This window comes from Myxocyprinus asiaticus, chromosome 34 (assembly GCF_019703515.2).
Source record: "Myxocyprinus asiaticus isolate MX2 ecotype Aquarium Trade chromosome 34, UBuf_Myxa_2, whole genome shotgun sequence".
Classification (NCBI taxonomy): domain Eukaryota; kingdom Metazoa; phylum Chordata; class Actinopteri; order Cypriniformes; family Catostomidae; genus Myxocyprinus; species Myxocyprinus asiaticus.
The window spans coordinates 12,187,851-12,210,768 of record NC_059377.1 but is presented as its reverse complement, the minus strand read 5'-3'; the positions used below and the strand labels follow the sequence as shown (position 1 = coordinate 12,210,768).

The following is a 22,918-nucleotide window of genomic DNA, read 5'->3' as shown; positions in this document are numbered from 1 at the left end:
CATATGTAAAAATCACCAATCTCTATGCCCAAATACGGATGACTTCAAATATGGATGAGGTCCATCTGAGCTGAAAGGGTTAAGGATGACATTCTGGAAATAAAGAACCAAATATAGGTTCTAGGGGTGTATGATATTGACAAAAAGAAATTATACCTTGATATTTTCTTGGACTTTGTCGATAACGATAAGTAGACGATATTTTGCATCCTTCTAAAATGTGTTTGTAAAAGTCTTATATTGTACTAGCTCGCTCTTTTTTGCAGAATGATTCTGCTAAAGTTTGCCAAGTGTTTTTTTGTGCTGGTACAATGGCTGGTTTAGGACTGTCGTAGACAGCTGACGCAGATGGTGAAACAAGTTTTTATCGGCAACCGATTTCCGACATAGTTTGTAGATTGCCGTGTTTTGAGCGACATCCATCTTTTTTCAAAGAGCGAGGATGACCCACGTCTAGCAATTAAATCTAACGATGTAGATTGCGAGACCGGCGCTGTATGTTCACTCGTTTTTTCTTTTTTTTTTTTTTTTTTTTTTTAAACTTCAGTCATGCATTTTTAGGCCACGCTAGCTTAACTTGTGGTGAGGTGACCATGTTCGCCTATATTACACACTGCATTCTAATAAGCTATATCACGCAGTGAATGCGTGGACTCTCAAGGCGTGTTTTTTATTGTTTTTTTGCAAAGTGAGTGACATACTCGATAGTCAGCTCGCACATCATTAAAACAACAATTACGATATTATCGTAAACGATACATATCGCACACCCCTAATAGGTTATATTAAGAAATATGTCTTTTATTGAATATGAGCAATTGACATGGCTCCATAATTTACTCAAACTGTTTAGTTCCACTTGCAAATCGACCTGTGTTTCCAGCATGGAAGAAAGTTAGTCATCTTGTTTAATACAAATAATTAAGCAGAATGAGAAGAAAATATCTAGGCGCAAGCATTGTCCTCCCAGGTCATTCATTTTATAAACAGACTTCTATCATTGAGCAAATGGGCGTGCTTTAAATGAATGCAAATAAAACATATTTGAACATATATCATCTGATTGGTCAAGAGGCCGGTTCGCAACTTATTATGTTAATTAACTCCGCCCCCTGATGCTCACACCCGCCCCTCTCCGTTCTACCGTCCTCAGAAGCCGTTGACGGCTCTAATAGTGACGGATCGACCCACGCAATATTATTTTATTTTCCTTTTTCATTTGTTTTGTGGGAAAAAAGAAAAGGGAGAACAAGTAAGCTTCATTGCACACATCCGTCCTCTACAATCCCCATCAGATCTCTTCTACACATAATCCTGTTTTGAGCTTTTGTATGAGTTTGTGCTAACGGCAGCTAGTTGACGATTATTGCTACAACCTCGAGACAAGTCGGGACAAGACCAGGTTAGTAACTGTGTCTAATGATCAATCGAGTGCATTACAGCGGGTTTATTAAAGACGAGTTTATGATCGTAGTGTTGGGCTCCAGCTGTCCTGCTTTTCATCGGTCGATGGAGGCTAACGTTAGCATGCTAACAGCGTCGCTTGTGTGTGTGTACCACATCCTGGCGAAGATCTAGCTTTTTATTTTATTTATGTGTCGGTGAACTTTTACTTTAGGTCAACAGCTATTTGGGCAAATTTAGTGTTCATTTTTGGCGTGGAGTAGTTTGCCACGATGAAAGCATTTACTGACTGGCAGCTTGCTTTCTGTGAAATATTAAGGATCCGATTGACTTGTTTTGCCAAATGTGTATGAAATCGCACTTGAAAGTCATTACATTCTACCTCCAGATGCAGACTGTGTTGTTGAATCGTCTCAAATTCTGTTGCTAATGTGCTTGTAGTTCTGGCCTCACTTCGCCGCCATTTTGTTTTGTTCTCGGCATCAAATCCGTGGCATCAATTATACGGGCCGTTTCGTTCCCAATGTGCTATTTGTGTCTCTTTCAGTGTATATGGGCTTCTTCTAGATTAATATACCCAATTAATACGATATACGACGATGAAGCGATGTATGTTATGAAACGTATAGGTCTGCCCCCTCCTAGCACGAAACATGGTGGCCGCTGCTAAAAGAAGCGAGTTAACCAGTCAACATGGACAATTTACCGCTTTACAAAATATCAACCACCGTATTTCTAAAACAGATACCGGTCTTTTGTGTGGTTAGATCAATAACATGAGTGTTTTTGTGAAAAGGTGCTCTCCTACATGAGCAGTTGGCAAAGGTGGTAATGATCTCTACGCAGCTCAGGTTCATGTTGCGTAGAGATTATTTTACAGGCTTTGCCAACTGGGCATCACTGCTATTCCTAATCTGCACTGACCCCAATCAATGACAGTGATATTTGGTCCATTGCATTGGTGTTAATGTGTTACATAGAGAATGCATTATGCAGAGTGTGCACTTCACTAACGTTTAATGCGCGTTTAATATTAATGTTGGTGATGCGGCTGTTGTCTTGTCATTTTAATTCTCCCTTACAAAAATTACGAAGCTGTCAATCTTTATTTTAATTCACTTTTTTTGTTTTTGTGGCTAACACTGTTTATTGTAGTAACACTGTGGTGTTTTGGATCAAGCTGTGGTTGCCACGGTAACTTCTTGTTAAGGCTGTTGTTCATGTGCGTTATTAGTTCGTTTAGTCTTGGTGAATTCATGCCACTGTATCTTTTAATAAAAAAATATTGTTTTGTTGTGCATTTTGCTCAGGTATGATCGGCTGTGATTTGACTGGTATTAGGGCTTCACCACAAAACAATGTAGTGCAAACGTGATTTTGCATTACTGCAGTATCTCCTGTTTAATGGCATCAGAATTGTATTTGTAATATATTACTTTGCATTTAGAGCATTTGCCTTGTGATAAATCAACTCAAGTTGTTGAGGTCATCTGTGGATGAGTTGTACATATACCTACCTATTTTTGTATTTTAATCTAACGTGGCATTAAAAAACAAACGTGTCAATAATTTGTTTATTTTTAGGGACATACCAATACTGTTATCAGAATTGGGTCTGAAACCATATATATGTCTATACGTAGATGCCTTATTAGCAGCTGTTCCTATGGACCACGAATCGTCCACGCATACACCATATTGGAAAGGTCAAGAGCTGTCTGTCAGCACATGAAAGTAAATTGACAGCTACGGTCTGCAACAGTCTTTTCCAGCAAACTTTCAGATTATCTGATTTTAGATAAACATTGGGCAAGATTTTAGATGATATAAAAAATCCTGACTTCTAAAACAGGGTGGTGTTTTTTTGTAGCAAACTGCAAATAAAGTCCTCTACAAATAAATAGAATATATCATGGCAAAAATACTGAAAATTAGCACCCAGTCAGTCAATTCATTACACGATGAACTGTTTCCACACAAAAGCAGTTTATGCAGCGGTCCGAGGCTGCTTCTCCATTCACTTGCATTCAAATAGAGGTCGACCTATATATTGGATTTACCGATTAATCAGGGCCAATAGTTGCATTTTTTAACTATTGGCTATCGGAAAATCTTGTACAGTTTCCGATAGTTACATTGGCGGCCAAAAGTTTGGAATAATATACAGATTTTGCTCTTATGGAAAGAAATTGGTACTTTTATTCACCAAAGTCCTTTGTCTTTGAAGACTGTAGTGTACAACTTTGTATGAAATCTTCAGTTTTTTGGGCAATTTCAAGCATTGCATTGCCTTCATTCCTCAAAACAATGATTGACTGAGTTTCTAGAGAAAGCTGTTTCTTTTTTGCCATTTTTGACCCAATATTGACCTTAAGACATGCCAGTTTATTGCATACTGCGGCAACTTAAAAACAAACACAAATACAATGTTAAGCTTCATTTAAGGAACCAAATAGCTTTCAGCTGTGTTTGATATAATGGCAAGTGATTTTCTAGTGTCAAATTAGCAATTTAGCATGATTACTCAAGGATAAGTTGTTGGAGTGATGGATGCTGGAAATGGGACCTGTCTAGATTTGATCAAAAATGACTTTTTCAAATAGTGATGGTGCTGTTGTTTACATCAATAATGTCCTGACTATACTTTGTGATCAGTTGAATGCCACTTTGGTGAATTAAAGTACCAATTTCCTTCCGAAACAGCAAAATCTGTATATTATTCCAAACTTTTGGCCAGCAGTATATTTATGGTTTCATTTCTCCGTGGCCAGCGCTGGAGGATTCTACAGTCTGAACTCCTTGGATCAACAATATAATGGCACCCTCTAGAGTTTAAATAAAAACACTCACTCCGCGTGGAGTTTGTTTTGCAACATTACTAAGCTATTTATAGAGACAAAGCGGGTTTGAAACATTGACAGAAAAAAGCCATGGCATGTATATACAATACACGTTGTTATTATTATCATGGTACAATAAATCAGTCATTTAAGACAACCAAAGGTGGTTTGATAATTAATTTGTTTATAATCGCTGCACTGGAGAATTGCATTGCCGACAAGGTGGAGAGGATGCTAACATTAGCTGTTTGAATGGTTAGAACAAAGTCAAGGATGGAAACTGCTTTACCTTTCCTCTTAATACGCTGTTTTTTTTCTTCTTTTTTTTTCGGGAGATGAGGTGAATATATTTTCTGTGGTTATTGACGTTATCTCACAAATGCTGTCAATAGAGCTTAACTTGTATTGAACCCAGAACATTCCTTTAAGCAGCGCCTGTTAATCAGTTTAAATGAGTGATGGGTTGAGGTGATTTGAGTCACTTGTTATGGGATTTTCCAGTTCTGTCTATTACATTGATTCTGTTAAACTTAATAAATGACAAACAACAGTATAGTTTTTAAGTCTATAGTGCTTACACTTAGCAGTTCAACTGTTCATCTTGATCCTGAAAACATAGGAAAGCTTGAAAGTGAACACCCTTTGGCTCTGCATCGCTTTCTTCCTTTTCACTCTCTCTTTCACTCTTTCAGTCTCAGGACTCACCATACTCAATGAGCGTACAGCGCAATGTCAGAGCGCTCTGGGCAAACGGCAAAGGGGAAGGATGGCAAAACCAAGTATGCGTCTCTCAACCTGTTTGATACATACAAAGGAAAGAGCCTTGAAGCACAGAAGCCTGTTGGTGAGTTGATGTCACTTAAGCCAGTTGGCTATTGGTTAATGTTTAGGCAGTGTTTTAGGTTACTGTTATTGGTAATGCAGCCTTACTAAAGTCTTGCCAGTAGTTGACGCAGCAATTAATTCAGTTATTTAATAAAAATTATGGCAAAAACAGCCAATTCTGGTATGGAATGCCCACTTTTCACAATCCAATAATTTCCCCAATGGATAAAATCAGTTCTCACCCTACTTTTTTCTTGAATATCCTGTTTCACTCAGAAAAATATCACTACGTAAGTCAAATGGGTTCCAAATGCAGTTTCATGTTTACCTTTTGTCTGGCTTTTACTGTAAGACACATTACCACACATATAACACACAAATTATCACCACAAGAGTTGCTGATGTTAATATTGATGCAAATCATCTCTCAGGTCCTTGCCACTAAAGTGTCATACAACTATAGTGTATGAGCAAAGAAAGTATTATTTTACAATGTGCCAAGGCAACAGAGCAATCTAAGAATGTATTCTGTTTGGCCTTTGTGAAAGAAAATGGCAGAAAAAAGAAGAAATTCAATATCTTTCATTTCTAATATTCTTAAATCCCACTCTGTCACCCTTGTGTTTTTTAGACTGTTCCCAATTGTTTTCGGATAGCGGAGGACAGCCCACTGAACTGTCAATGTCTGACCTAGGACAGAGGTCTTCTTGTGATTTATAATTTTCCCTCCACACATTCCCTACCTATGTTTTATTCAGGAGCTGAATTACCAGATCTAAGTATCTGTCACTGTTTCCCAAATACTATTTTCCCAGCACTCCAGGCAGCTTGGCTCTAAGAAACAAACAGGGGATTGAGAGTCGTCACAGATGTACTTTTCACTGTCTGAAACCGCCAACTTGGTCCAGTATCACTGACTGCGTGACATATTTTGCATAGCCCAGTCTGTCGTAAGAGTGTTATAGTGGGATTTTTGACCAACTACTTGAAACAAATCCACATAAGTTAGTTTCACTCCTTACACTGGCCAGTCGAGCATTCCTAAGCCATAATGAATGAAGGGCTTTGACATTCTCACAAATGCCACAGTGTCTGCTGCTCAGTTTCAGATGGTGTCCCTTAAGATGGTGTAAGTTTTCTGCGCTTGTTGTTTATTTACCCCCTTATTCCTTTTCTTCTCTTTAGTTGCCCCTCGTCATGGCTTACAGTCTCTTGGTAAAGTTGCCTCTGCACGGCGCATGCCCCCCCCTGCCAACTTGCCTAGTTTGAAGGCAGAGAACAAAGGCAACGATCCCAACGTCTCGCTCATTCCCAAAGACGGCACAGGATGGGCAAGCAAGCAGGAACCAGCAGACCCAAAGAGGTTAGGCTAATTTCCCAACTAGAATGAACAAAAATGAAATTCATCATTAACATGCACTCATTTTGTTTAAGCACCTATTATTCTCTTTTGTGGGACTCAAAAGGTGAATTTAAAAAAATAGAATTCAAAAATATCCTGGCCTCTCTTTTCCATACAGTGAAAATGAATGGGGTTGGGATCTCTAAAATGTAAAAATTACAACAACAAAAAAACCAAGTCTTCTGAAGATGTATGATAGCTTTTTTTGAGGAACAAATGGAAATTTTTAGAGCTTTAGTAGAGGGGAAGATTATCAGTGAATAACACATTTTGGTCTGTTTGTCACACAGAAGACTGTGAATATAGTGCACAAGTAATATGGACTACTTCTATAGAACTTTTATGGCGCTTGTTTCATTTTGGAGACAGTCCTCATTCTTTCATTGTATGGAAAAGTGTGGCCAGGATATTCTCAAAAATGTGTGTTTGATGTAGTGTTGGGCGATATGGCAAAAAAAATAAAATCTTTATTTTTTTCAAACTTTAGGATGAATCACGATTAAAGGGATTGTTCACCCAAAAATGAAAATTCTCATTTACTCACCCTCATGCCATCCTAGATGTGTACGACTTACTTTCTTCTGCAGAACACAAATGAAGATTTTTTAGAAGAATATTGCAGTTCTGTAAGTCCATACAATGCAAGTGAATGGTGACCAGACCTTTCAAGCTTCAAAAAGCACATAAAGGAAACATGAAAGTAATCCATACAATTCCAGTGGTTAAATCTACATCTTCAAAAGTGATATGATAAATGTGGGTGAGTAACAGATCAAAATTTAAGTCCTTTTTTACACTCTGTTACTCACCCACACCTATCCATATGATTGGATATGAAGGGCCTGTAACTGTCACGTAACTAATGCTTTATTGTGGGTATTTAAAGGAGACCTATTATGCCCCTTTTTACAAGATGTAATATAAGTCTCAGGTGTCCCCAGAATGTGTCTGTGAAGTTTCAGCTCAAAATACACCACGGATCATTTATTATACCATGTTGTAAATGCCTCTTTTTGGGTGGAATCAAAAACAAGCTGTTTTCATGTGTGTCTCTTTAAATGCAAATGAGCTGCTGCTCCCCACCCCCTTTCCGGAAGAAGGCTGTGCCTTTACAGCTCGTGCTTCGGATACTATTGCAACAACAAATCAGAACCAATATGACTGACACTGTAAATACATTTTGTTCAGCCATATATGTACAAGCCATTATTTCCGGCGTTTTTCAGTCAATTTCTTGCATTTTCCCCCTCTTATGAACAACAACTTTTGGTACATGATAAAAGCTCCTTGTGGTTTCTCGGTTTGATCGATTTGAGCAACCATGAACGATGCAAAACCTAGGCATTTTGAGTTTGTGATGGTGCTTCTTATGTAGAAAATCACTTCCTGCCCTCCATCTGCATTTCACGCCACAGCAACGCAGTGACGTGACGTCATGTGCAAACAAGCTATAACGACATAGCTCTGGTCTCGGTGAATACAATCAGAGACAGTGGTAACTTTAGCTGCATTAGCCGTGGAATCAGCTAACAAGCACATTCGGAAAGGCGATTTGCAAACATTCACAAAATATAAAGTGCGATACTTGCATCTTCAGGGTATAAAGCTGGAACACGAACAGTTGGTACTGATCCATGCTTGAGAGTCAAATTTTTTGAAAATCCTGCTTTATATTGACCCTCATTCACAAAGCAGTCCGGTGTAAAATGATTTGCACAATCATACACAAATTTTGGTATGTTTTGGGGCACATTTTCTTCAAAAAAAAACTTGTCCACTGCGTCTTCAGTGGCTGTTATGCCGGGAGTACATGATGACTCTTATGTTCACTTTTACAGCCAACAACACTTATGACGCTTACGAAGTTGAGACATTATTCTTCTCACTGTAGCTGCTCCAGCGTGAAAAAAAATGGCAGACTGTGTGTAGAACACTCGGGGGAGGATCTATGATAATAAGGTGGAGTCTATGATAATAGGGTGGAGTCTGTCACCAGCCATGGGCGTGGCCTGGATATGAAAACCAGTCATTTTGAGACACTGTTTTTGATTAATAGAAATATAAGAAAGAGGAGTGGGTGGACTTTTAACATTGTAGGGTGGTTATGTACACACACTGCCGACTCACATTTATGTTCAAACACCATGTAAAAATGCATTTTGCATAATAGGTCCCCTTTAAAGAAAAGAAAGGAGACAGTTTTTGCATAAACGTACGCACAACACTGAGGCCAGTTATGGAGTCGTATTGATTATTTTTAGCTGCCTTTATGTCCTTTTTGGAGCTTGGAAGTGTTGGCCCTCATTGACTTGCGTTGAATGGATATATTCACCTCATATCTCCAAAATATCTTTGTTTGTGTTCCGCAGAAGCAAGAAGGTCAAATGTGTTCAAAATGGCATACGGGTGAACTATTCCTTTAAGGAGTTATAGTCCTCCTTTAAATGACTGCTTGTTTGATTAAAAACATAACCTTTTTTTCTTTCCTAAACACCTACCAACTCTATGACTTAAGTCTGCACTCTGCAGATATCCTCGACAATGCCACAATTGACTGACAATATGCTCAAATTGGGCAACCAATTTAATCACAGACCACCCAGGTTCTTAAATCAACTTGTTTGGAGAGAAATCAGTAATCACATCCTGTTTAACACGAGACATCTGTTTTTGAATGGTCTGTAGAAAACTCCAGCATAGACATAATCTTGGAGATCTTCCACCTCCACTATATATAAATACACTCTGATTAGGTACATGTCCATGTTTGTCTTCTTTGGCCATGTGGGTTGAGATAATGGGTGTTTTTTTTGTTTTGTTGTTGTGATCCATCTTGTAGTACCGATGTATTGTCAGCAGCGCAGCCGGAGTCGCAGCAGCCTGTGGCCTCACAGACATCTGCACCGAGCATGCCGAGAACACCCCCAGCTCAAGAGGTGCCGTCACACAAACATGACACATATAGCAGTCTGAATGTTCCACTACATCTAACCATTGAGCTTACCAAGCTGGCCCCTTTTAGCTATAGTTGTTGTATGCAAAGACAAACACCAGTAAACATGTTAACATCAGGGGAAATATTTTCAGGCATATATATATATATATATATATATATATATATATATATATATATATATATATATATATACACAAAAGTTAGACCCAGAATTTTGTGGTTTTCAGCACATTTAATTAATGCTTTTTAGTTAATCATTCAGGCAGATTCTTGTGTTTTGACACTTCTGTATTTCTCTTAGGCTCCGACTCTAGCCGTAGGGCCAAAGTCCTGGGCTCAGGCCAGTGTTACACATGGAGTACAAGGAGATGGTGAGTTACTGTGCAATGATCATGCATATAGATAACTTATCAAAACTTCATTTTATGCTGGAACAATTTAAAATTAGTTAAACTATAGTTAGGCTACCCTGTTGAAAATAAGTGCTTAGCTACCTACAGATTGAAGCTATTCAATGGGGTAATACTGTATCAGTTTAAGTATATAACCTTTTTGAAATATATTACATAATTTCTTTGAACAATCTGAGGATTTGTTTGGCACAAAAGCAATGAGAATCTCAATTATAGTGACATTGAACTTACGCTGCTTGAAAGAGAGATGTTCTAGGAGAGTGTGTTTGATTATCGGTTTTGTCAGTAAATTGTGTTTTTCACAAGGGAAATGTAAAAAAAAATAAATAAAAAAGCATTTTTTACTGAACCTGTACTGTAGCTTACTTTAAAAATTTTCATTTGGTTAGTAGCTACTTTTAGTTAGTTACTTGCCAAAATGTTTTTTTGTCTTAAAGAGTTTTAAAATATAAAGTTGAAGTAGCTGTTGAAGTCCAAAATGTTCTTGGACTTTTGCTGTAAAACTTATTTTCTTATGTCAATCCTTTTGTGCCCCGGTATAGATGGATACCGGTTCATTTCTAATGAAGTACATCTTCTCATATTTCAAAGCTAACCACCTCCCTTTGGTCTCTTCACAGGTGGAAAGGGATCAAACCAACCATCGCCATTCTCTCGCGAGGAATTTCCCACCCTGCAGGCGGCTGGAGACCAGGACAAAGCTGGCAAAGAACAGGCCACTGCAGATCAGTGGTATGGGCCCGGACCAAGCCTCCGCCCCCAGAGTAAGCATTCTAGTTCTGCTCTCCTTTCAATAATTCTTGCTATTTCATGTGGTATGCATATTATATTTGTTATCTTCTAATATGTATTGATTCACAGATGTTCAGCAAACTCTTAATAAACAAGTTGCTTTCTTTTACAGACGTAACGAGTTGGCGGGATGGTGGGGGCCGGGCATTGGCACCCACCCTGGCTGGGGAGGGAGTTGCGGAGGGCGGTGCTGGGGGAACCATGGTGATGGAGGGTGCTGCTGGGGCCCTTTCCATCCCACACCAAAACGTGTCCTCCCATGGGCCGCCTAGAGCCCCCCCAACCAGCAACCCCGCACTTCCTCTCCCCCAGCCACCTATCGGCCCGCAGTTCCAGGCTTACAGAGGGATCATGCCTTCCTTCGTAAGTTTAAGCATTTCTGCCATTAATTGTTTAAATGAGGACAAGTGATTTCATACAAATGAATTGTGCTTAAGATTGTCTTTTTGTATCTTGCAAGTATGTCATGCATCTAATTTTTGCTCTTATGTTGGCTGTGCTGTAATTTGTTCTTTTTAGTGGCCATAGCCTACTTCAACCCTTTCTGTTTTGTCTGCATCTTTATCCCCAGATGTATCCACCATATCTGCCCTTCCCACCCCCATATGGTCCACAGGGACCGTACAGGTATCCACCCCCAAATGAGGCCCAGAGGTAAGTGATCATTATTGTTCATGTGCTCAATCAATTATAACTGCAATTTTACTAATATTCACCATCATATAGTTGCCATTTTTTAATCCTCCTCTGACTTATGTCTTTTCTCCTCTTGCCAGGTTTTCTCGTTCACAGGGTGGAGTAGGACCGGATGGGAGGCCTTCTGGAGGCCCCCGGGGTGAGGTGGTAAAACGCCCCTCCATTCTCAAACAGGATGACCTGAAGGAGCTGGATGAGCTGGACCATGATGGAGATGAGGGCTGGGCTGGTAAGTAGAAATCTCTTAATTCCACTAGCTTATTAGAGCTAAATAGGACATTTGAGCCAAGTAGAATGTTGTTGTTTTTTTTTGTGCATCCTCCATTTCTCGCTCCTCCATCCTCAAGCCCATGACCCGGAAACCGATCAAAGTCCATAATCATTAAGGACGTATCAATTCTCTAAATGCACAGGGAGGATGGAGGACAAAGAAGGCTTGAGCAAGGAAGCACAGATGCATCATATGTAGAAGACGTTTTTGTTTTTTTGCACCTGACGTACGCATAAATGCTTCTCCCCCATCACATCTGGCACAACAGTTTTATTTCATGTTTTACCTTTTGCGTATTAAACCATAATTTTCATACTTTAGAAGTGCATCTTGAATTATTAGGTTTTATCATGAAACTATCAGTGAATCAAGTTTTAACAACATAATAGAAAGTGCTCTGAGGTAATGCAAAGTCCACACTCTGAAGTGACATGTTAGTGAGCAAGGACATTCCATTTTACAAATATGTCTTGCTTTGGTTCCTCCATCCTTGTTTACTTTCCTTGCATCCTTTCTTTGTTTTCTAAGAGGGTGGAACTAGGATGCAAGGAAAGGAAATGAGGATGCTCATTTTAGATTTAGATTTAATTTAGTCTTTGCACAATGAGTGTTTTTTGTGTCATTCATGTTTCCCGACTTGAGTCTCATTTTAAAATATAGTAGACACTTTTGCTTGCAGCGAGGGTGATCCAGTTGATGGTTAGTTATCAGACTAAATCAGATTAGATAAATCAGACTATCAGTGTGCTCACACAACACACTTTCAGTATTTACAGCTTACACAGAAATAACAGACAATCTGTTCTCACCAGAAATGGCAAGAGCTGGTCCTTTATTAAACATCACTGTAACTAGGAAGTGCCTCCACCCATTTCAGTTTAAATATGGTCTTGATTCTTTACTATTCATATGGTATATTGCATTATATGTTTTTATCATATAGATACAATGTAAACACTCTAAATTGCTGGATGCGTTTTATTTTTTGTGTTGATGTATTTTATATTGAAACAGGAAGTTTGTGTGGGACATATTGGAGCCATTAGACTTTAGTTGATATATCAGCCTGGCAAAACCATGATTTGATACTTGCTATTGCTAGTCAGTGGCAGGTGATATTTTAGGTGGACATTCTCATTCTAGAAGGCATTTGATTGGACAAAAATGTGTATACGCCACCATCTGGGCGGTCCATCATCAGTATTTTTGATCATTTTTCCTGGAAGAGAGTGACTGAATTTCTTGCTTTGTTCTCAGGGGCACAGGAGGAAATTGACTACTCTGCCAAGTTGAAGTTCAGTGATGATGAAGGAGAGGATGACGGGGAAGAGGAAAGGACTGAAAACAAAAATGGACCCCGGTAAACAGAAATGTTCTCCATTCAGTCAATTTGTTTTAAACTGCTTTCCTTTTGACTGATTTTTGTGACACTTTTATTATTTACAAAAATGTGTTATTTACATTCTTCCTTACCAGGGAGGCAAGGGAGCAACAGAGATCCCAAGATGGACCTGCACCTGTTTCATGGTCCCGAGCATCTGACAGTGGAGGGAATTCACGGTGCACCCCTCCTTGCAGTCCTGACGATGGCTCTGCACCCCCCTCCAGCAAGCCAGGCTGGGCCGAGGAGGGAGGAAGTAGCTGGGGCAGTCAGACAAATGCAGGATCTTATCAGGTATGAAACTCATCGCCCACACACGGGTGCAAACCTTCAGTGTACCACTGGCCTCTGCCGACTAATGTGCAGTCACTGTGAGGACGGGAACATGCTTGTAGTGGTTCCTGGATGACTCGCTGATTGATGCGTGTACCCATATGCAGGGGCGTAGACCTGGACTAGGTGGCCCAAGGGAGCAGCCCTCCCCCCCACCAGGGCCACTTCTTGGACAGGGGCCCTACTCCTACTACCACCAGGTATATGGGGAAAGGGTCCAAGATATAGGACAACAGCGAGAACGAGGACTAACAGAAGCATGTTGGTGATAATGGAGTTTACATTGGTGAGCTTTAGTTTTACATATGTAACCCTCCTTCTATCAACAGGACCAGCCTTCGAACCATTTGGCAATTTCAGGCCCCAACCTGGCCCCTCAGAAGCCTCCCAGCGGTGCCCAAGCACAGCAGCAGGCAGAGTCAGTGCCAGGTGGGCAGACCCCCCCTCCTCCTGGCACCTTGCAACCCCAGCAACAGGGCGAGGATGAGGACGAGACATGGCGGCAAAGACGAAAGCAATCATCGTCAGAGATCTCTGCCGCGGTAGAGCGTGCCCGCCGTCGGCGTGAAGAAGAGGAACGGAGGATGCAGGAGGAACGCCGTGCTGCCTGCGCAGAGAAGCTTAAGAGACTTGATGAAAAACAGCAGCAGCAACAGAGCATGAAACCCAGTTCTCCCAGTGATGCTCCTGCCAGCAGCCCAAGTCCCTCCTTGTCTGCGCCAGCCTCGTCTCCTAATGTCAGTCTGCCATCGTCACCCTGCATGGACCCAGAAGAACCTCCTCTGTCATCCGCTCAGACAAGCAGTGCAACATTGGTGCTGAACATAAATAATAGACAGAGGGCTGGCAGCAACAGTAGTCATGACTCTAACACTGGTTAGTTCTCCATAATTTTCTGTTCCAGAAACATGTCCAGTAAAGTAAGATGTTGAGCAGTCGTATGAGTGTTGTATGACATTACATATGTAGAGGTTGGCCGATATGGGTTTTTTACTTGGGGGTGGGGGGGGACAATCTTTCAAAATTAGATTTTGTGAGTTTTAGACTGTAGATAGCAGTTTATCCTGGTTTCTGTTTAGTCTTCATTTTAGTAATTTTTTGAACATAAAGAAATTGTAATACATTAGGAAGAAGGAAATAACAACAGTGCACAAAGTAGATTTTATCACATTTTCTTACAAAAAGAATGAAACTAATTGCACATACAGTGCACAGTAAATGTGACATTTACTCATAGCGCACGTGAAGCACTTTTACTTTGAAGTTGCTCTCACATGCTAGTAGTGCGGATTCAGTGAGCAACAATCTACTGACCGCTTCCAGTTTACTCAGCCCGGATTGCCTGCTTGGACTATCACAGACTGACCGTTGCACTACATTCGTTAGAGCGATTTTTGATCCATGCTTTTATAAAACATGCTCAAGAGGAATATATACGAGCACTTCACAGGAAGAAAATGAATTTGTGCAAGTTTCATGAGGTATGTAAATTAAATATGTTTAAATAAGACATTTTCATACGATATATGATAGATGTTTTATTGATGTTTGCCTTTATCATTTGACAAGACGGTTAACAGTTACAGGAAACTGCTGAAAGAGAGAGGGAAAATGAAACATGAGGTTTGTTAATTAAATCTGTTTAAATGAGAGATCCGCATGTATGACGATGTTTTATGATAGAAGTTTTAGAGAGGGAAAATGAAACAACCGAGCACTTTAAACTTTTATGAGCATCTGTCTAAGACGAAACTGTTTAAATGAGACTGTGTTGTACACTTGACTATTCTTGTGATAACACGATGGCACAAAAGAAAAATAACTGTTATTGGTCATTTACATGTCGTCTCAGAAGGCTCCTTCATGTGCAAGCAGGTGATTTTGCTATCGCAGCTTGAGAAACGAATTAGCCAAATGGGAAAATGTATCGGCCCCTGTAATATCTCATTCGACCATATACATATGTTGATTTGATCATTTCCTCTTCATTCAGAATCTCAGCAGATTCTGCAGCCTCAAGTCACCCAGAATCAACAATCCCTGGATGTCCCAGTGCCTGGAGATGGCAAGGATGAACCTGTAGTAGGTGGGCCACACATTCGTGGCACTAGAGGTGGAGATGATCCCGTGAAGGTTGAGAATGTTGGTGGAACAGGACGGCAGGGAAGTGGTCCTCCCGGACAGGGCTTTTCCAAGTATCAGAAATCGCTTCCTCCTCGTTTTCAGAGGCAACAACAGGTCTGTGTGTTGTATCAAATGCATTCCAGACCAATTATATGCAATAAACTCTTCATTTATTTGTCAGTGTTTCAATTAATGAAATATACTGTACTTGATTAAAAATTTAATAATGTACTAATAATGTTTTAACACCGTGTGCACAAACAGCGCATGATATTGTTTCATACCCAAGCAGAAATATGAACATTCTTTCTTAACTTATTTGAAGCTCTCTATCCTCAGGTACTGAGATTATTTAAAGTCTGACAAATATGAGTACAAAGTGTGACGTTTATCATTGTATGAACAGGAGCAACTTCTCAAACAGCAGCAGCAGTGGCAGCAGCAACATAATCAGGTTGCCCAAAATCAGCTCCAGTCCCAGCCTCCGAATCTGCAGGGCCCCTCTCCGGGCACCACACAACAGTCTGGGCCCAAACAGCCAACCCTTTACCCCCCTGGTTCAATGGGACGTCCTCCACCTCTTCCCATGAACTTTGATCCCCGCTGGATGATGATGTCCTATATGGACCCTCGCATAATGCAGGGACGTCCCTCACCCATGGACTACTACCCTCCCAGCATGCATCCTTCAGGTTAGTAAAGAACTGAATGAAATCAACTTTAAATAGTAGACCAAAACCCGTGCTTGTCCAGAGACAATAAGGGCTTTTGTGTTTCAGGGATAATGAGTCGAGAGCGTTCTGATTCAGGTGGCTCTGGGTCAGATCCCTTTGATAGGCAGCAGCATGGTGGACCCCCTCACCCCCATCGTGGCACACCCCCCATGGATCCTAAGCTGACTTGGGGGCCAGATGTTTTTCCAGGGGGTACTGAGGATCGGGGACGTAGCTCCCCCCTACGGCAGAGAGCTGTAGAGGAAGAGGATGTCAAAGGCAAAGGTCAAAGGTAAGTAGCAGCTGTTCAAAACATAATTGTATATAAAATAAATAGGCAAAGATTTCCAAACTGTTCCTTTATAAAGTTGTAATATTTCTTTTGAGTTTTTATAAGCATAAAACAAATGTTTTCTTTTCTAAATGTTTCTAGAAGTGACACTCCTCCAGTGCGTATGCGAGAGGGAGGCACAGCTCATATTCAGCCCCCAAGTATGTCTTCCAGCTGTCCATCTGGCTCATCCAACCAAACCCCACCACCTTTGGCAATTCAGGTTGGGGGCCAGGGTACTGGCCACCATGGCCACCATCAGCCTTTTATGGGCGGGCGAGGAGGTTACTGTAACTTCCATGACAATGGATCCAGGATGGGCTCCCACCTGCAGCAAAGGGCCAGCAGTGGAGGGACACTTCATGGATTTAGCCATCAGGAGGGGGGTCAACAGAGCCAAATCTGGGGGACTGCTCATCCCCATTATGACCGTAATGGCCGTTCTGATCACTCTGCCTTGGAGAACAACTCGTATCTCCAACACCATGCTCCACCCCCTCATTTCTCCCTTCATCCTCACAAGCAGGAGAATGGTAGGGAGCGAGAAAAAGGAGGGGAGCCAAAAAAGAGTGGCCCTTCACCTCCACTCCATCAGCCGTCCCTCTCCTCCTCCTGCTCATCATCATCATCTTCCTCAGCCAGGGAAGATGGCAGTGGGAAGCAGTCCCTACATAATCAAGTCTCACCGCAGCATGAGCATCACACTGGATCCACTCATGTTCCAGGAAGGAAACAGGATAAAATGGGAAATACACACAATCAGCCCCCACAGCATTCTTTGCAGCAGCACCACCCTAAAGCCAACTCTCGCAGCCGGGAACACAAAACTGAGACACAGTGGGGTCCAAGGCCTGGTAGCAGTAGCGGGAGTGTTGGCTCATCCCATAACAGAAAGGTAGGCTCTGGAATGAGTGGAAATACTGGAGGGGAAGAATCCATAAATCAGGTGGCTGAGAACAAGTCCTCTGCCCAATCAGCAGATGGTGTCACAGTCAAGCGGGCAGGTCCTATTAAGAGACCAATTTTAAAAGAGATGAAAAGAGAGGGTGGTGAAGGAGAGGGAGGAGAAAAGACCACTGGAGGCTCTGGAAAAGACAAGGAACAAGATACTACTCAGACAACCACCAAACAAGAATCAGCTTCTGGGGCTCAAACGTCCTCCACACACAGTGGGAAAGATGATGCAGTCTTGTCAAATAAACCCAGAACTGGTGGAAAGGAGCGAGGTAACACTGGAGGTACAGGTAAAGGATCCAAAAATGGAGACAACTCCATACAAAATTCTGGGTATTCTGCTCCTCAATCCAGAAGGGAAAGGGAGCGTTCTTCTGAAAGAGGGAGCACGACTTACCATGCATCCTCATACAGAGGTGGGCGATCAAGCCGTGGCAGAGGAGAGTTCTACGGGCGAGGCAGAGGATACAGGGGCACTTACACGGGCAGTACCGGTGGTAGCAGTCGTGGGAAAACAGGTGGCAGAAGCAGCGGGGCCTACAGGCCAGCTGCCAACAGTGGCTACCACCACGGACCTTTTAATCAAGAATACAAGCGGGAGGCATCATCTGGCAGTGGTAGGCATGGACATGGAGGCCCTCAGCCAAATCCGGGACGTGCTAGAAACCGCAGCGAGACCCGAAGTGAAGGCTCTGAGTATGAAGAGGTGCCTAAGAGGAGGCGGCAGCGGGGTTCTGAGACCGGCAGTGAGAGTGCTGGTAGTGATCTTGCTCACTCTGACAAAGAGGACCGCAAACCTAACATCAAGACTGGCACTGGAGGAGAGAACCCATCAACAGGCCCTTCATCCTCTTCAGCTCCAACCAGAAACTCCCAGACTAGAGTATTCACACCAAGGGGAGTGCCATCAAGACGTGGTAGAGGTGGAGGTGGTGCTGGAGGAGGTCTTCATAGAAGTGTAGGCAATGCTGGAGTCTCTGGCGGACACAGATCTGGACCTGGCCCTCCTTCCCATGGCTGGTCTACAAAATCTGCAACTGTGCGAAAGCAACATACATCCTCCCAACCATCTTCTCCCAAAGACTCTGGTCGTGGAGCTAATAGCGAAAAGAAGAAAGCTGGTGACCAGAATCAGTCTCAGATTCAAAGTGCAAATTCCTCAGCACCTAATCCCTCTGTGCCTATTGTCCAACAGGGGTCCACTGAGAATGGAAGTGTTGGGGCTCAGCTGTCTTCTAGTAATGTTCCGTCAAATTCCACTGGCTCTACTACACAGACAATTCCTCTGTCTGCTTCAGATGGACGAAGTTTTCCTCCCAGAGGATTTGAACGCCCCCCTCGTCGTAGGCGCCATGGACGATCTCAGCATCAGCAGGACAAGCCTCCCAGATTCCGCAGGCTGAAGCAAGAGCGAGAGAATGCAGCCCGTATTAATGGAAGCAGTGAAATTATTGAAGTTGTAGCTGGACAACAGCAGAGGCCTGCTTCTCCATTGCAGAATTCCCAGCAAGAAACAAATAGCACTCCCAAAGCATCTGTCGCAAATGCAAACCATAATGTCTCCGCAACTTCTAATAATAATAATAATAGCGGCCACCATGGGGTTGGAAACCAAAATTTAAATAGTCACCACAACCACCATTACCAGGGCATCTCCCAGTCGCACCCTCAGCACCGTCATAACCATAACCCAGCAGGGGGCGCCAAATCTCCTGACGTCTCTAACCAGAACTCTGACCAGGCCAATGAGGAATGGGAAACAGCTTCCGAAAGCAGTGATTTCACCGAGTTTCGCGAGAGAGAAGGTGGAGGAGGTGGTAAATCCTATTCCTCCCACCACCACCATCACCATCATTCAACAGGAAGAGGTAGTGGAGGTGGCGAGAGAGAGATGACAGCTAAAGAATTGGCCACCAGCAAGAGAAGCTTCTCCAGTCAGCGCCCTGGAATGGAGAGGCAGAATAGAAGGGTGAATCCCAGTGGTGGTGGAGGAAGAGGCCACAGGGGTCCACCCAGTGGTGGTGGGCCTGTAGGTGGTGCTGGCAATGGTGGGCCCAATCGTGGTGAGAGACGTGGCAACTGGCCATCCCCTAAGAACAGGAAGTGATTTTTTTTATTTTTTTTTATTTGGAAATGTTTCAAATGCATCCCTCTTTCATTGGCCACTTATTTCTGTCAGTCCTCTTCCCCCCTAACATGTTAACACTTTATTGTAAAAGATTAGTTAACAAGACATGTACACATTCATTCTAGCTCCCTTAGTTTATTGCTTTTTTTTTTTTGTCCTTTTGTTGGAAATTCACACTCTGTGCCCTTTCACGCTCCCATAAATCCCAAGTTCTACGATGAGATTTGACATACTCAACCCCTTTTTAACGGAAGTATCTTTTGAGACTGAAAATAGTCAACCAGAAGACATCCATTTATTAATCCATTTGTAAGCACAATATGACATCAACATGATTAAGATGTGCTTAGTTCGTGTATGCTAGGCATGTTACATGTATTTGTAGAACTGTGGCTTGAAGCATATATGAAAGGCCAGGGTTGATATTATGTACTTGTGTATTCACATTGCATAATTTTGGATTGTGTATTCACTGTATTCTCCGTCAGGTTGGATCTTGGAAGTTCCTCTTTTAATGAGAACAAATGTATCATAGATTTGTTTTTCCCTCTTGTGTTTTGAATTCTTTCCCTTATCTTAAATTTTCATTTCAACCTCACCCCTCTTTTAAAGGTGAGGGTATATATTTTTTTTTTCTGCAAAGCAGGTCATTAAAATTAATTTTTAACTAAACCCCCCTTCATTTTTGGTTTTGAGCTCATCTTTTACTGCAGTGCTTGCCAACCCAGTACAATACTACTGCTCACATTCTAATTTCATGTCCACTGGTTCAGACCTACATGGTGTTTTTTTTTTTTGTTTTTTCCCCCTTGTTTTGAAATCAGGTCTTCACTGCTCATTGCTTTGGTTTACAAATAGTTTCATTAGCTATTCATTAGTTTCTGCCTCCGCATGGAATTGTAGTTTAATAGAGTACATTATACATGTTTATATAATTAGATGAAGTGATCTTAAGATCCTTTAAAGTTCCCATTCATGAATCACTTCATTTTAAGGCTTTGCTGTTTGACTCGGCCTTTAGTGTCACATCATTAAATTTGAATTTCTTTTTTTAAACATCTGTTACAGATTCTTTCTGTCTTGCACTTATTAAGCCAGTAAACTTCAAAACTCTCCTGTAGGATGAAGATTGTTCAGTGTTTTTTTGTTTTTTTGTTTTTTTTTTCTCCATATGACTAGCTGTATATTGGGCATCTTTTTGACTAGGTGTCATACTGCAGTTCCAGGTTATTTAACATGGAATGCAAGTATTGTGCTATTGTTATATTCACTTAACAGTTCTAGGACGTGTAGAGAACCGCTCTTTCACTACCCTCTGCATTGTAAATTACCTTTATTTTAAAAAAGAAAGTTTGACATAAGCTCCTCTTCCAGTCTGTATTTCCAAAGTTCCCCAAAACGTTTCTCTGAACTATGGGCAATTGTCTTGCTCGCATCTATGGACTGAGCTTCAATTTATCTTCTCAGTGAGATATGTCTATGCCAAGGAGTCTGTGCCCCTTTTTGAGTAGTGTTACAAAACAAGACATTGGTTCTGTGTGCAATATGCCTGATGTCAAACAAAACTTGCCCATCAACTATGGACATCTGCTCACGCTAGTGAACGGAGTCTGAGCCCAGGTTAACAAGAAACAACAAATGCTTGATGTCTAAATTGAAACCGATGAAAGCATTTTTTACTCATTTCGACCAGCATCTGTATTCAACTGGTGTAAGTTGGGGTTTGTTTGTTTTCTGGGAAGGCCTTGATCTGATCAGCTTCGGAATAATATGTAAGGCTTTTGAATGAAATGTATGTGTGAGTAGGGCATTTAAAAAGTATGTGTGAATTTATCTGATCTTTACATGTAATGTGCTCTCTTGGGTAGAACGCTTTGTGAAAGGGGAATATGAGTCCCAATTGCCCACTTTTTCAACACTATTAGGATGTTTATTTTATATAGGATATTTTCATTATATACATTCAAGTGTATACGTTAATCCAAATGAAGTGTAGTGGGAAAAAGTAAAATCGATATTTTTTCCTATCTTCTAAGAAAAATACAATAAAATGGGTTTATTTAACTTTTCTCAGACATTTTACGAAGCATGGTTTTATCCTCCGATACAGCTTGGTGGGTATATTCATTGGAAGCCATTCACATCAGCTTCCAGTGCTGTTTATCATCTCTCTTAAACTCTTAATCCATTGACGTGGTCACATTATATGTACCAATATTTGAATAAAAATGAATAGAAATGTGTATTCCTTGAAATACTCAAGAGATTGTATTATACTTCTAACCAGACCAAGGTACCTGAAGCTGTCACTGCTGTTCTAGCATTTATGGTTTATTATTGGAACCTTGATATACACACATGTATGCATCTGAATTTGTCTGCCCCAACTTACATTCCCACTCACAATCGTTGCCATTTTAAGTTCAAGGGAGCAATGTACAAGCAGAGAAGTGTCTTATTATAATAAAAAGTATACAAAGAAAAAAACCACGATCTGTGGTTTGACTTTATTTCACCATCAGTGTGATTGGGGGCATAGGGTGAGTGACTGCACACCAGAGATCCACATTGGCAATAGAATCAACAAACACGAACACTATTAATGTAAATGCAACACTAAAGGTTCACGCAGTAATTTTTTTTCCTCATTTAAAAAGTTTTACTTCTAAAGAAATGAATAGTAATTTTGAAACATATGTATAAAATCATGACCACTCAAATTAATCTCAGTAATTGCCCTGTTATTGGACACTTTCATTCATTGATTGAATTAGTCATGGCCAGTTATGAATAGTGAATTTCTACAATGGCATCGATTACTGGAAACTACTGTTTAAACGATGCAGCATCCAGGCCACTAGGTGTCAGTGTAAGTTAATGTAAGACACTTCGACATACTTCAAAAAATTACTGAGTACAGCTTTAAGTAAATGTTTGAGAGGGTGGCAACTTAAAGTAATGTTTTAACTTTCTTTTGGAATTGTGACGGTATCATACCAATTTCTGTAATTTTACATATATATGTGAGAAAGTAAAGTAAAACTGAGTACAGAGGAAAAACCTATGAAATAATTATTATAAATTATATGATATAAACAAATGAAATTATTAAAACAACGTTCCATATAAAACTTGTTTAATCTGAAACATGTTTAGTGAAAAAAAAACTGACTTGGAATAGTTTTTAATAAATTGCCAGTTTTTCATGTATGAAATTAATGCATGGCACCCAGGGACATTGCAACATCCGACCAAAACAAAGAAGTGGAATTATTTAAAATTCACCCGCGTTCACGTTTTTGTACAAGTTACTATGAATTTCTATTTTAGAAATGTGAGCTTACTAATTTATAAA

At 40.9% G+C, this 22,918-nt stretch overlaps 1 protein-coding gene across 3 annotated transcripts; it reads left to right on the top strand.

Annotated features, from left to right (window-relative positions):
* The first annotated feature begins 1,130 nt into the window (after window positions 1-1,130).
* On the top strand, window positions 1,131-21,806 carry LOC127425573 (protein PRRC2A-like). Of its 3 annotated transcripts, none has more exons than XM_051671703.1 (17): window positions 1,131-1,252; window positions 4,937-5,088; window positions 6,255-6,432; window positions 9,311-9,407; window positions 9,729-9,798; window positions 10,461-10,604; window positions 10,745-10,995; window positions 11,204-11,286; window positions 11,409-11,557; window positions 12,857-12,959; window positions 13,076-13,274; window positions 13,421-13,513; window positions 13,643-14,189; window positions 15,307-15,551; window positions 15,844-16,129; window positions 16,217-16,442; window positions 16,584-21,806. In XM_051671703.1, the coding sequence occupies exons 2-17, from the start codon at window positions 4,974-4,976 to the stop codon at window positions 19,540-19,542; spliced, it is 5,745 nt and encodes a 1,914-aa protein (XP_051527663.1). In that variant the 5' UTR covers window positions 1,131-1,252; window positions 4,937-4,973; the 3' UTR covers window positions 19,543-21,806. The 3 variants fall into 3 exon arrangements, with proteins under 3 accessions (XP_051527663.1, XP_051527662.1, XP_051527664.1); XM_051671702.1 differs by having other exon boundaries at window positions 1,140-1,402; XM_051671704.1 differs by lacking the exon at window positions 13,421-13,513 and having other exon boundaries at window positions 1,140-1,402.
* Window positions 21,807-22,918: the final 1,112 nt, after the last annotated feature.